Here is a 14,222-nt window from a genome sequence, read left to right as displayed (position 1 = left end):
AGATAGGGAAAGGAGGACAGGAAGCTTCCTTTAAGGCTGACATCTGCGCCTTCTAGACTCTGTCCCTACTGGCTGTGGTTGGTGAGGGGTGGGGTGGGGAGGCTGGGGCCCACCAGGGTGGGGCAGCCTTCCTGGACTGCTGGATGTGAAATTTTCCCTCCCTTCTCCCATCCCACCCACGTTCTCCAGTTACTCAAGACCTGAGCCACCTGCCAGGGCACCTTGAACCAGCAGAGATGGAGGGCTAGGCCAGGTAGTTTTCAAGTCAGACAGACCTGGGTTCAAGTCCTGACACCACCTCTTACTAGCTCTGGGACCCTGGGCTGACCCCTCAAACTCCAAGACCCAGTTTCCTCCAGAGTACGACGGGACCCATGAGTCCACCTGCCCTGTGAGATCACTATGAGGGTGAGAGAGAATTCAGGAGAAGGCCTCGGGCAGTGCCTGAGGCACGTGGGGTTACCACGAACTATCAGGTTCACGTCTGTCATGCTGGCTGAGTGGCTATGGAGCTGGACCCTGGGGATAAACCACCTCAAATGAAGCCAAATGGTGCACAAGGGTGAGGGGAGGAGATGACCCCACAAATGTGAACCCCAGAGCTGATCAAGTGGAGTGCTCAATCCTGGCTTTCCTCATCTTCCCCAGGATGCTGGCTCCAGTCTAGACTCCTGAGACTTTGGCCATGTCTCCCCTGCTCCCCACTCTGAGTCATATCCCTGCACGCAACGCATACAGGGGCCTAGGCAAACCTGGAATATTCCAGGCCAGAAAAATCCCTGGGTGAACTTCAAACACCCCACTGGGGCCAACCTGTTGGGAACAGAAGCAGTGAAGGAAAGGTGGGGGGACAGAGCCTACATTGTGTGACTTGAGGAGGCGGCCGGCGCCTTGCTAGGGGAGGGTGAGGGCACTTCTCTGGGTACAGACAGAGTCCTGGGGTCTCAGCAAGTGTGGTTTCTAGCTGAACCAGCCCTAGCTGCCTGGGTACTATCCCTGGGCTGTCTGTGCTCCCTCTGATAAAGCCCGAAGAAGCCCACTGCCTCTGGCCGGGTGACGGCTTTCCCCCAGCCTCTGACTACCTTCCACCATGCAAGAGAGCTTCTGGAAGTCTGCTCCGTGGGCTGGCTCAGAGGGAAACAGGAAGTGCGTCGGTCCCACATGTGCCAGCCCATAGGGCTCACGCAGGAATGGCAGACACCCTGAGAAGGGCAGCCTGGAATTCTGCTGTCCCACCACCACTCACTGTGGTCACGTCGGAGTCTGGAGGGGTCATCTCCACCAGGTTGATATAGTAGGGGGCGTCCTTCCAGGTGGGGTGGTTGTCGTTGATGTCCAGGAGGGTGATGTTCACCTGCGGGGCCATGAGGAGCAGAGAGGGAGGTGTCTGGCTGAGCGGTGCGGGACGGGGCCCACGAGAGGGCACACTCAGGGGCCTGAGGAGCATCTCAGCAGGAATTCCACGGGCTCCACCCACTTTGGAGGCCTTGGGGCAGGGCCTGGGCTTTCTAGCACAGGAGGGAGCCAGGTCCCTCCAGGAGAAGAGCATTTAGGTGCTGTCCCATCAGGAAGGAGAGGGATGAATGCAATGACCCCTGAAATTCTTCCTGTAATGGGGGACATCTCTCAGCCGTCCCAGGCTTGGAGGAAGGGGATGGACAGGGTCGGGGATCTGGTAGGATCCCTTGAGATTCTGTCAGTCTCAGCTATGAGCCAAGCAATTTCCCTGCTCACCTGCCACCCAGGTAAATTATTTATAGGGCTCAGAATCCTATTAGCAGCCTCCCAGGATGGAATGGGGTTCTGGGGATTTTTCTGCCAAGTCCCTGGCCAAGCAATACAGACCCCCACCCCTCTGGCCGGGCAAGGATGGGGGACAACTGGGATGGGGGACAGCTGCTGTGGAAAGGGTGAGGGCCAGGCAGAAAGGTCGGGGAGGGCTCCTGAGGGAGAGCCAGAGAAAGCAAGTAGGATCAAGGAGGGGAGGTGGCTAGAGGGACCTGTCAGTGGGTCTTTCTACTTCCTCTCCCATAGGGGGGCTTCCTGCTTCTCACTGCTCCCCACCCCCCGGTCTCTTCTGCAGCCCAGAGCTCAATCAGGACCCTCAGATGTCCCTTCTCTAGCTTCCTATATCTAAGGCACCTTGGTGGGATGGCAAGAGCTTGGATGGGGGTTCTGGGCCTTGATGGATCCTACTTACTCCTGGTAGGGAAACCTAGGCATCATTTCTCAGCACCAGGGTTAAGGCCCTGCTTCCTGTTCAGAGCCACTCTTTCTGGCAGGAATACCTGCTCCTTGTAGGAGCCCCGAGGGAGGGGCCTCTGGAGCTCATCCTTCTGCTATTTGCCCAGCCGGTCTTTTGGGGACAGGGGAGGAACATTTGTCCCTCCTGAGTCCCCCATGTCCCTGGTGGGAATGCCCTTCTTCCCCCTCGCTGCAGTGGCCCCAGGGCTGACCTTGGCTGACAGTGAGTTGGTATCTGCCACCCTCCCCCCACTCCCAATGCATCAGGACACAGGTTCGACCTGCAGATGGGCCAGGGGGCAGCTCCTGGGCAGCAGGTGGGGAGCAGGGGGCGGGGGAGGGGTGGGCACTCACAGTGGCAATGCCAGTTTTCTGGTTGTGGCCCACACCCCCGTCCACGGCTCTCACGATGAGGATGTATTCAGACTTGGTCTCACGGTCAAGCAGGGAGGTGGTGGTGATTTCACCTGTGGGACGGAGGGATGGGGTAGGCCAGGGAGAGAGCAGGGAAAGAAGGAGAGAGTGAGGGATATTTACATGATCTGGCAGCGTGTGTGCATATGCTGGGGGTGTGGGATGGTGCTCGTAGGGGTGGGGGGTAGCACCCATGCCCTGGGAACTGGAACCTCTGAGGTGGCAACATAACCCCCTGATAGGGAAGTCTTTTTGCATGTGGGACAACCTAGGCAGAGGATGGGGTTAGGGGCTGGGGAATGGGGCGGGAGCACCCCTGGCCTCAAGCTCAGGCACAAAAGACCTCATTTTTAGACTTGTGGCATGATCTTACTGGCGCTGTCACTTGAGACTTGTGACTTCAATCCTCTGTGCCTCAGTTTCCTCATCTGGTCAAAAAGGGAAACGTAATAGGAACTACCTCAGAGGGCTGTCAGGGCTTAATTTGGTGGACATCACAGAAGGCTTAGAACAGTGCCTGGCACTGTTTATTCAGATAGTCACAGAAAAACAGGGACGACACGGAAACGGATGATGTGTTTTACACACGTTCACACTGGTGACAAGTCAACCCATAAAGCATTGATAATAGTCATAAAATAAGTGACCTTGTAACATGATTCTATTGCCTTGAGGATTTTTTTAGTGTATAAACGAGTTATTCCGTTAACTACAAACATTTAAAACTGACCACTTATCTGCCCATTTTTGGGCTTTTCTTTGTATTTTGGTGTAACTGAAACACAGAGGTCACCCTGGTCACATATAAAGTGGTGTGCCACTGTTTGATAACTGGTTCCCCAAAGCAGGTAGAAAGGAAGGAGGAAGGAAGGAAGGAAGGAAAGAAGGAAGGAAGGAAGGAAGGAAGGGATAAAGGAAGGAAGGAAGGAAGAAAGAAAGAAAGAGAAAAAGAAAGAAAGAAAAAGAAAGAAAGAAAGAAAGAGAAAGAAAGAAAGAAAGAAAGAAAGAAAGAAAGAAAGAAAGAAAGAAAGAAAGAAAGAAAGAAAGAAAGAAAGAAAGAAAGAAAGAAAAGCATTTGCTGATTTTCATGGTGTAAATACTCCCACCAGGGCCACTGTAAGCTGCTGACTTGATGGCCTGGAACCAGGAATGGAGGAGATCCTTGAACTTGGCTCTCAGGAGCAGGTGTGAGCTGGTCCCTGCTAGCCTCCGCACATGGTGGTAGGCAGGCCGTTTACCTCTGACCTGGGCCATGGCAGAGAGCTATGCTTCGAGGACAGTGAGGCCCAGATCCGAATTCCGATTATGGCCCTTTCTACATGTTTGGCCTTGGAAAAGTTACTTAATTTCTTTGAGCCTCAATTTTCTCATCTGTAAAATGGAGATTAGTATGCTTTCCAACCAGAACTCTTGAGAGGATTCAGTAATTAACAGAGCTATAGGTAAAGCTCCCAGCACACAGGAAATGCTTATTGCCTTCTCCAGACTATGAGAATTCCCCAAGGCGGGGACTGTATACCATCCATTTTTTTGTTTTTGTTTTTTATCCCCCTTGCCTGAGCTGTGCCCCCTGAGACAAGTTACTCAACTTCTCTGTGCTTGGTTTATTCTACCATAAAATAAAGGAGCTGGGCCAGATGGTCTCACATTTCCCTCCCTGCCACTCTGGCCTGTCCTCTGACCTGTGCAGGACTGAGCGGGGAGCTGGGGGTGGGGAGCTGGGGGTGGGGACAGGGCAGGGAAGGCGCTAAGGACAGAAACAAAAGACCGGCAAAGGTTGGCCCACCAGGCCATGTTCCTTGCTGGGGCGGTGTCAATTAATTGGCAGGGCAAGGAAGAAATTAATCTCTAAAAAGTTTTAAACATGAACTTGTCTGCATGATAGATGGCTCCTCCTGTCTGGAAAATTAGATCCAATTAAGGCCACCTTTGTGGAGCGGGCCTGGCTAATTTGACCGAGGAGCTCAGAGGAAAACACTTACACCTTCATAGCTGAAGGAGCTGTGTTAAGGCAGCAAGAAAATGTCCATGTCATTATTAAAGGCCCCAGGGTGGAGATGTGGTCCCTGGCTGGGGAGGCAGCCGGGTGCTGAAAGGTCAGCGTGCCCATCACCACATGTGGGTGGTAACGTGCGGCTCTAACGTGGCTTATATAATGTAGCACTTGAAGTCTGGGCTCCGGAGTCAGAAGTTCAGGCTCTCCAAGTCCTCGGTCAAATTACTTAACCTGTCCTATGCCCCAGTTTCGCCATCTGGAAAATAAGGGTGATGCTAGTACTTGCCTCAGAGTGGTGGAGGCGATAAACGGGCATGATGCTTGTCTGAGCACCTGGCTAATGCTCGTGAATTATATTATTCTGAGCCCCCTGGAAACGCAGACTCACTGGGGGCAGATGCTCCTGCAAGCAGGGAGGAAGGCCCCCATTGCGTCAGAGGTGGAGTAAGAGGCTCAGGACGGCCCTGGACAGGTCTAGCCTTGTACATGTCAGTACCGTCTGCTCCCCTCGCTTCCAGGAAAAGCAGATAAAGAAAGCCTGAAGGTAGACTTGGACGGTGGGGTGCATGGGTCACAGGAAGAATTAATGTCTCCCCCCAGCCACTTGCAGCAGGGCTGGCCAGTGTCCATCAGACACCTGCTCTCTTCCCCAGGCTAGAATGCCTGCTGCAAAGGGGCTGTCAGACCAGAAACGACCTCCCCAGGCTGCCTTCCATCTAGATGTGGGGCTATTGCCTGGTTCTGGCCAAGAGGATGTGAGCAGAAGTAATGCATGTCACCTCCAGTCCTGGCCCATACACATCTCCTTAGACAGCATGCCAGGCTCTCTTCCCCTCTGCAGTGACCTTGGAGCCACAACATGGAAGGTGCCTGGGTCCCAGAATCGCCATGCTCAAGGCTGTCCACTGAACATGGCATTGGATTGCTGGGTGAGTCAGAATTTCTGTTGTGTTGAGCCCCTGAGATCTCAGGGTTGGCCTGCTTGGTACCTTCAGTGCCCTTATCTAATACAGAAATGGGTATTTAGAAGTGGGGAGCCTTGCATGCCCACTAAGTAGCCTGGGAACCCCATGAGGGCAGCCATGTCTAATTCCATCCTGTGCCCCAGCACCCAGCCCCTGGCGGAGAGCAGGCCCCCACTGACATCGAATGAGGATATGAACGAATGTCCAGGGGCCTCATATTCCTTCCCAGCTTCCGACCTGGGTTCTCCTATTGCTTTTGTCCTCCCCCTTTCCTCCCAGCTTCGAGGGAGAAAGATCTGAAGGGAGGCACATGGAGAAGGGGGAAGAAGGCCGAGAGCTTCATGGACCGAGTAGGGGGTCGGGGCTGGGGGCCCCTGGGTGAAAAGACCAAAGAGAACGATGAGGAAGACGTCACTGTGTTAGCCCTTGCTGTGTGCCAGGGATTACTCTAGGAGTGCTCCCTGTAACAACTCATGTGATCCACACTCCACCTAGATCTAACACGACCATCCTCATTTTGCAGGGAGGAACCCAAGGCACATGCCGTGTTAAGAAGAGGAGCCAGGGTTCAAGAAACAGGTCAGCAGCCGAGGGAGGGGGACGTGGAGGATTGAGAAAAGAGATCCCCCACACGGTGGTAAGTTAGCCCGCTGTTTGTAAAATGGAACACATTTGAAACATAACAGGGCTCTTCACCATTGAAAGACATCCTTTGTGGATACATTCATGTTCCAATTTTGTGGGGGGGGGGGTTAAGATCACTAATCACACTCAAGTTCGTATGTCAGGGGTGAAACTAGATGCTCAAAGCTGGCATGCTCCAGATGAGGGCTTCCTGGGAAAGGAAGGGAGAACTTGGCTCAGGGGCAGGTCCTAGGCTGGGCATGGGGAGTCGGCCTGAGGCACGGAGGACAGGGACCATGGGGCTCACCTGAGCGGGCGTTGATCCGAAACTGGGAGGAGCCCTCCAAGGAGTAGATGATGGACTCCTGACCATACTCCCGGGAGCGGTCCAGGTCTGTGGCATTCAGGAACAGCACTGTGGCTCCTTCCGGGAGACAAATGGGGGGAATGCTCACCCTAGGCTCACAGCTCCAGGCCTGGGAGCAGGACCGGTACCTCCTGCTGACCAGCCTTCAGGAGGCAGGAAGCCTGCCACTGGGACACCCAGGGATGAGAGTGGGCTCAACCACCAGAGCTCCCAGGGCTGCGTGGGGACAAGGCTCCATGGGAGGGGGTCCTGGAGCCTGGGGTGGATTACACCCGCCGCTCTTGCCCCCCGCATCCCAAGAGCATACCACTGCTCTCCCCTACCTCTCTCTGGCTGCTCACCAGAGAAAATACACTCAGACTGACCAGCTTTGACTTTGAGTCAAAAAGAAATGAAGCCCTATATTAAATTATTCCACATTTATTGTATTCAATTTTGGTCTTGTTTCATCTTGTTCACAAGGGAGAATTTATAAGGGTTTTTATTTTCTCTTTAATGTCTAGTTAAGGCCCTCACTTTCATGTCCATCTCTGTGAAACCCTGGGTCAGGGAACCAGCCTTTGCACTGGCCCTCGCCAGAGACCCTGAGAGCGGCCTGTCCGAGGCCACGTCTGCTGGGCTGTGGCTCCAGCCACCTCCTGTCTCCCACTGCCACCTAATGGCCACACTGAGGAGATTCAATGGGTGGACTTGTAGACTCATGGCGCCCAGGCTGGAATCCCAGGGGACCTCTGGCCACTAAGCCTCAGCTTCTTCCTCTGTAAAACGGGTCTACCTAGAAAGTCAGCTTGTGGGGTTGTTGGTGAAGATCCCGGGGAAAAGCATGCAGGCTGCAGGCTCATGGTAGCTCTCACTGAGCCACAGATGGGGGTTACTATTGTGTGGAAGAATCAAGAGTCCCAGGGGTAGTAGGCGCCAGGCAGGGGGCTGTGAGACAGGCAGGTCTTTCTGGCCCCTTCCAGGGAGTGTGAGGCCTCCAACTCTCAGTCTTACCCTGAGCAGGGGGACAGGTACATGGGCCTTGACACACCCTTTATCCAAGTGCAAAGTGGAAGAGGATTAAGTGCCATGATGAAGGCCTCTCCTAAGCAGAGGCCGTGGGGACGATGGGGAATGCAAGGGGTTGCTTCAGCGCTGATCCTCTCCAGGGGATGCCTGACTAGGACAGGGAAGTGTGGGCTGGGCACAGCCTGGAACCCACCCAGGAAGTCATCAGAACCAGGAAGGTATCTGGAGACTCTCCTCAGAAGGCCCCATGGTGCCACAGAAGGTCACCCTCCAGATGCAGCAACTCTTCCTGATTGGGGGGGGGTTTCCCCACCAGAATAGTCCACCCTGGATGTAAGGGGGAGCTGTCAGCCTGCCCCAAGAACAGAGCGGGTCCCTAGGAACCCGAATGTGGAGCTGGTGGTCCCGGGTCTGCAAGCTGGGCCCTGCCACCAGAGACACGGCCGAGAGACGTTCTCACTTAGGAACATAGGCCACCCTGGCCTCACAGCACCATGATTCAGTCCCTCTGTACATGCTCGCTTAATCAAGGTCGTTCCATTACTGATGGCTGACTGTTCTCTCCCTGCTAGACTGCAGCTAAAGGAGACTGGGGACCAAGTACCCAGCACAGCGCCTGCACATAGTAGGTGCTCCGTAAACAGCCGCTGGCTGGCAGATAACCAGACTTGTCATGGGTGTGTCTGCTGGCTTCCTGCCTTCACAGCCTCCCCCGCCGGGGCCCGTACCTGCCATGATGTTCTCCACCACGGAGACGAAGTAGGCAGGCTTGCTGAAGGTGGGCGGGTTGTCGTTCTCATCCTGGATGGAAGGGAAACAGACAGGTTGTCAAAGCCAGGGAGGCCATCAGGGCCGGTCAGCTGTCCAAGGGGAGGCTCAGTGTGGCTGGCACGGAGGAGCTTTGGCCTGGATGTACAACCAGAGCCGGGTGGGGTGTCCCGGGGGGGGAGACGGATGCTCCCCTGGCTGGGCTACAGTTCGGGGAGGGAGGACAGGCCTTGGAGAGACACGTAAGGGCCACGAAGATGGAGAAGGAAGGCAGCAGGTGGAGCTGCCTATTACTCCCAGCTTCCCTCTCTCCCGTTGGTCTTCCAGTGCAGCTCCAAGCTTACTCCTGTTCTGCTCAGCTCATCATCCTCCATGCTGGGGGTGCCCACTCGGAACTTCCCTCCCAGCTCCGCCAAGACGACGGTGGAAGGTTCTAGGACCCTCCCCGCCAAAAGTGAAGGGAGAAAGGAACACCCTGCCCTGAAGTTCCTGGCTCTCAGAGCCCGAATTCCAGGCTCCTCTGTACATATAAGAAGAGGGGCTCCTCTACCCACCGGGGCAAACCCTGGCCCAGAGCCTACCACCTCCGGTTCTCGCCTTGCCCAGCCTCCACCGGAGACCAGCTCAGAGGGACAGTGGCCAGGGGCTGGTGCAGGCCGAGGGGTTGAAGAGGCACAGCCTTGGCCTCCTCCTGCTCCCCCCGCTCCTCTGTCTCCCTCTTCCATGCTTGGGGCGATTCCTACACCCTTTAAGACTCTGGTCCTCACCCACTGCTTTTTGTAATCATTCAACATGAATTTCTTCCTGTTCACCTCTTGGAGGAAGCCCCACTGACCCCCTGACTCAGAGCCTCTCCCCTTCCCCTGGGAGCCCTGGGGGTAGCAGCCTCTGGGGAGCCTCCAGGCTGCAGTGTTCATGGCACATGCTCCCACAGGGCCTCCTGCCTCACGGACCTGGGAGCTCTTTGAGGGGAAGACTGCCATAGAAGCCCCCTTTGCTGGCATCACTTATAGCTGAGTGGCAATGAAAGAGAGGGAGGCATGACAGCTGGCTGTCCTGGCCTTGGAACTTTCGAGAATCCCATCCTGCCAGACTGCGGACTGCAGGTGCCCAGAAAGGAATGCTGCTCTTCTTCCCCAGCCTGTCCCCAGACTCTGGGCTGCGCACCAGCTGCCCACCCCCCGACTCCGCCTCAGAGAACCGGCGGTGTGAAGACTCGTCTGATGTCCAGGGCCCCAGCAGCATGCTTGGGCATCCCCCTGGGGCGGGCGCGAGTGCCCCGTATCCGTATATATGTAAGTCTTCTGCTTGGCTGCACGAGACGGCACCGGGAATGTCAGTGGCAGAGCACGAGGCAGAAACTTATTAGCGGTGATATTTCCCCGGATCCTGGCACTGCATTCTCTATTAGTTCTAATTCAGCGGCTTCCTCTACAAAAGCTTATTGTCCCTGAATGGGAAATCTACAAACCAAGTTTGACTTCTTTATTAAAAACCAACAAGCAGTGGGTGAAAAGGAATCACCTGGCCCCTCTCGCCCGCCGCTTTTTCCTCCAGGAACCTCATCGCCCTGATCTCTGCCGGAAGCGCTGTCATGAACTTCTCATCTCTTGTCTTCGCTGGGTTCCTCCCCTCCCCCCACCAAGTTGAGAGAAAATCCCTTTGGTGGACAGAAGAGGCAGCTTAGCCAAGTGACAGCTACTTAAAAATCACCCATGTGCAAAATCAACCCAAAGGCACACGTGACTACACCATCCCAAAGCCCTGCTTGAGAGCGGATGTTCACTCACAGCCAAGGTGGCACCTGTCTTTGTTGCCAGACCCCCCACCTCCCTGCTGTCAGGGCCAGAGCACACCCGGGGGGAAACTGTAGGGCCCTTGCTCATCTGCAGGACAGCTCTGAGGGAATTTGAAAATGACCCTATTTGCTGGGCTCAGGTAGCTCCAGGCCGAGTGGATCCCTGCCACCACCCACCCCTGCACACGGAGACCCTGCTGACTGGTTTCAGGGAGGGAGGCGAAGGCTGCTGACTGCTCTTTTATTCACAGTAAATGAAAGGTTAGTTTGGCTCCTTGGCCACCCTCTGGCCCCCCCGGAGAAGCTGAGGCAAAGGGAGAAAGAGGCCCTTTCTGGGTTCCTTAACTGAGCCACAGGTGGGGAAGCTGAGGTTTGGGGCAGCCCCTGGGTTTTAAGATCCCACTGGGGCAGACCTTTGAAGGTCTTGCTACTCAAAGTGTGGTCCGCTGACCTGAAGCATCAGTGCTGCCTGGAGCTTGTTGGGAACGCAGAGCCTCAGCCCTTGCTTAGACTCACTAAATAAGAATGTGCATTTTAGGAAGCTCTCCAGGAGATTCACATGAACCTTGAGGTGTACTGGTCTCAGTTGCATGCAGATAGGGATTTCCGAGGCTTCAGGCCTTGGAATGTAGTGGAAAGGATGTGAACTCAGGAGTCAGACAGGTCAGGACTGAAATCCTAGCTTACTAGGACTGGAAGCAAACTCAAGTGCTGCTTACTAGCCAGAATGTGAGAAAGGCACTGGGGCTCCTGGACCTGCTAGATTGCCTCATCTGTGGAATGGGATTGGGAGAGATTGTGTAACGTGAAAGCACCTGACATGTTAGTGGCGCTCAAGAAGTTTTAATTTCCATGTGGCCAACTCTGCCTGTCCATCCCTGGGCTGGTGTAGAACACCTCAACTTATTTCCCGACACCTCCCCTATTCTCACCCTCTCCCTCATCCACTTCCCCCAAACTGAGAGCACATTCTTCTCTGTCTGGCTGAGTTCTCTGGAACTCTCATTTGTACTGGAGATAACCTGGAGCACGGATGCTGCCAGTGGTATGCACGTCTGTCTTATCAGCTGTGATGACAGCCAACATTACAGGTGCCAAGTGCCACCTGCGTGATCTCAATCCTCACGACAATACCATGATGCAGTACCACGATTATCCCCATTTTGCATGTGAAGAAACTGAGGCTCAGAGAGACAGAGCTAAGGACCCCAGGTCAGAGAGTTAGAGAGTGGCAGAGTTGGGTTTCAAAGCCATACACCTCCAAAACTATGTTCCTTCCTCCATTCCCTGAGGAGGGGGCAGGTTTCACAGACGCCTTTGCATCCCTCCCGGCCCCGCTGCTGCACCTGCACGCAGGGAAAAGTCACCGTGCCCGAGCAGAGAACACCAGCTGGTTGAAAATGGTGGGTGGGGCGGTCGGGCTTAGGAGCGTGACCAGGACTGGGGCGCTTTGGGGGCTGTGTTTAATCAAGATTGGTAAACTAGGGTCAGGGCCACGTGGAGAAGAATACCAAGATGTGGTCACAATTGGCAGGGAATGCATTCTGGCTCTTTGGTGCCCCCCACCTCGGTGCTTCAAAGTGGGGGGCTGTGGATAAAAGGCAAGCAGTGAGTGTTTAGGCTTCTGTGGATCTCCTCTTTCCCAGCTGCCCCCTCCCCCTGGCTTCTTCCCACTCCCTGAAACCTGCGGGGCCCCAGAGTCTCTGCTTTTCCCTTTGCTGGTTCTGCACAGCCTCACCCTCCGATGCCACCCCTAAATCCTGCTCCTGCATGCCCACCTGCAGGCTCCCCCCAAGCCATCACCCTCAGCCTCATCACTGCCAGCCCATCCTATGCAGTAAGCAAGGACCGTCCCACTTGGCAGTTGGCCCTGGAGCTCTGCCTTGGGTTGAGAGGATGAGACTTAGCAAAGCCAGGTGTGGGTCAGCCCCAGAGGCTGCTAGTGAAGCCATCTGGGACAGGAAGGTCACCCGCACGCCTGCTCCAGAAGAGATTTTCCTGAGCGTATGTCAGATCACAGTGTATCTCCTAACCTGACAATCTAATCTAATCCTCCTGGACCCTGTAATGCACTAACTCTTCCATCAACATGTATTCAACCTCTCCAGCAGGCAGCAGCTTTTATGAGATGGGGGTGGGGGGGCAGGGGGCATGCTTGCGCATGCGCAGTGGGGAGGTCTCTGGTGGGGAAAGGCCCACTGGCGCCGTGTCAGACCACGATCTGCATCCCTGGGATCACTAGGGGAGGAGCACGGGGCAAATGAACCAGCATGGAGATGGAGTCAGTGACTGATAATTTCAGACATGGAGAGCACTAACATGTGCTTGATATTCATGTCAGACAAGCTGTGGTTTGGTTTCAGGCCCCTTTAGATCTTCAGAGGAGCAGGCAAAGGAAAGAAAAAAGGAAGAGGGGCAGAGAGAGAGAGGAAGAGACACAAGAGGGATGACCTCCCCATAATTCCCTTGAACTTCACAAAGTATGGCTCTAAATGAGGGAATCCCATGACATTTCCTCCTGCTTGAGCCTCAGTTCCTGTTCCCCATCAGTGGGTGTCCTGAGGCCCCCTAATGAAGTCAGAGCAGGATGATGGGGTTCTCTCATTCCAGGGCCTGGCCTCCCCGGCTAAGCTAGGAGGCAGCTTAGCTGCTGCAGCAATGGCAGAAGTTTGCGAGGGGCAGCCTTTGGGACAGTCAGCTGGGTGACTCCCAGAGCTACGGGGACAGCCGAGGATGTAGGGACATAGTCTGGCACCACTGGCTTCAGGCAGGGTCCCCAACGCTCTGGGAAGCACTCACCACCCCTTACCCTGAAAGGGCAAGACCAGCACCCCTGGGTACTTACAAACACCTCGATGGTGACAGGGACAGTGGTGTTCAGAGGGGGGTTGCCAGCGTCCTTGGCCATGACTGTCAGGTAAATCAGCCCGTTGGGTATCTGCTCATAATCCAGGGGACGGCTCACGCTGATCACTGAAATGACAGGAACAGGGCCCCAGGCCCCCTATAAGCAGACTTCAGATGCCCATCCAGCCAGGGGTCTCCTTCGGGCAGAGAGGGTGTGGCTGGCCCAGGCTGGCCAGCTCTGCCTCATTCCCCGCCCCTAGCCCCGCCTCTTGCTCTGAACTTCTGGAGCCTCCCGGTCTTCACTTCGGTTTACTGACGGCCTGATACGTGTGAGGCACAGTGCTGAGAGCACGGCAGCTGTTGACTGTCTTGGTGGTGATGTAAGCACCGCTTTACAGGTGAGGAAACCAAGCTCAGAGAGGCTCAATAACTTGCCCAAAGTCACACAGCTAGAACCTTGATAGAGGCGGGACTTGAGCCTAGGTTTGTCTGAATCCAGAGCCCAGGCTCTTCCCCAGTAGGTGCTATTGCCTGCTTATCTGTCTGTCTGTCTCACCCACTTATCTGGCACTCTCCATCAGTCTGGAAGCTGCTCGGAGGACAGGGTCATGCCCCAGGCTCTCTAGTTTGGTCTCTTACCAAGTTCTCCCTCCAGATACACACAGAGTTCACCCACTTACTGCCCAGCCTCAGGGCTGCTGGGGGTGATGCCAACAGTGGGGTGCAGATGGCAGCTCCCTCCTCAGTCTCCCCTGGCCCTGCCTGTTTCCTCCCATGGCCTTTCTCCTCTCTCTTCTTCCCCCCCTCGCCTCCTCCCTTTACCCTGTGGGCTCTCCATGCCCATCCCGTCCAGCAGCCTTGGGAGGACACTCAGGTGTTGCCAACTTTACTCTCAGCAGAACTCTGCTTGAAGGTGGTGAAGACACCCCTAAAGCCAGAGGCAGGCAGAGGTGGAGAGGGAGGATTTGGGGGGAGCTGAGAGATGCCCCCCTCTCCTGTCCCCACCACTGCATATGCCTGAGCTCTCCCATGGGTCGCTCCTGCCTGGGGAGGGAAGGCATATTGGCTCTGGCGTGGGGGGCACAGGTGGTCTGCCGGGGCATTACGACAATATGAAATCACCACTTTCTATGTGGAAAATGGAAGCAAAAGCATTGCTTTAGTAATATAAAACCTAAGGGAGGGTCTAGT

General features: G+C 55.2%; 1 protein-coding gene across 1 annotated transcript in view; it reads right to left on the bottom strand.

Moving 5' to 3' along the window:
* Positions 1 to 14,222, bottom strand: part of LOC129045890 (cadherin-23-like) — a 328,281-nt gene that overhangs the window by 33,094 nt on the left and 280,965 nt on the right. Inside the window, exons 17-21 of the mRNA XM_054508206.2 lie at positions 13,030 to 13,157; positions 8,347 to 8,419; positions 6,551 to 6,667; positions 2,599 to 2,711; positions 1,247 to 1,354 (exon numbers count right to left, since the gene is read on the bottom strand). Of these exons, the coding sequence (XP_054364181.2) occupies positions 1,247 to 1,354; positions 2,599 to 2,711; positions 6,551 to 6,667; positions 8,347 to 8,419; positions 13,030 to 13,157 (539 nt within the window). The remainder of the gene's footprint in view (positions 1 to 1,246; positions 1,355 to 2,598; positions 2,712 to 6,550; positions 6,668 to 8,346; positions 8,420 to 13,029; positions 13,158 to 14,222) is intronic.

This window comes from Mirounga angustirostris, unplaced genomic scaffold (genome assembly GCF_029215605.1).
Source record: "Mirounga angustirostris isolate CCGP_5_RB_7025 unplaced genomic scaffold, mMirAng1.0.hap1 SCAF_6, whole genome shotgun sequence".
NCBI lineage: Eukaryota > Metazoa > Chordata > Mammalia > Carnivora > Phocidae > Mirounga > Mirounga angustirostris.
Note: the sequence above shows the minus strand (reverse complement) of the source record. Positions and strands in the feature narration are given on the sequence as shown.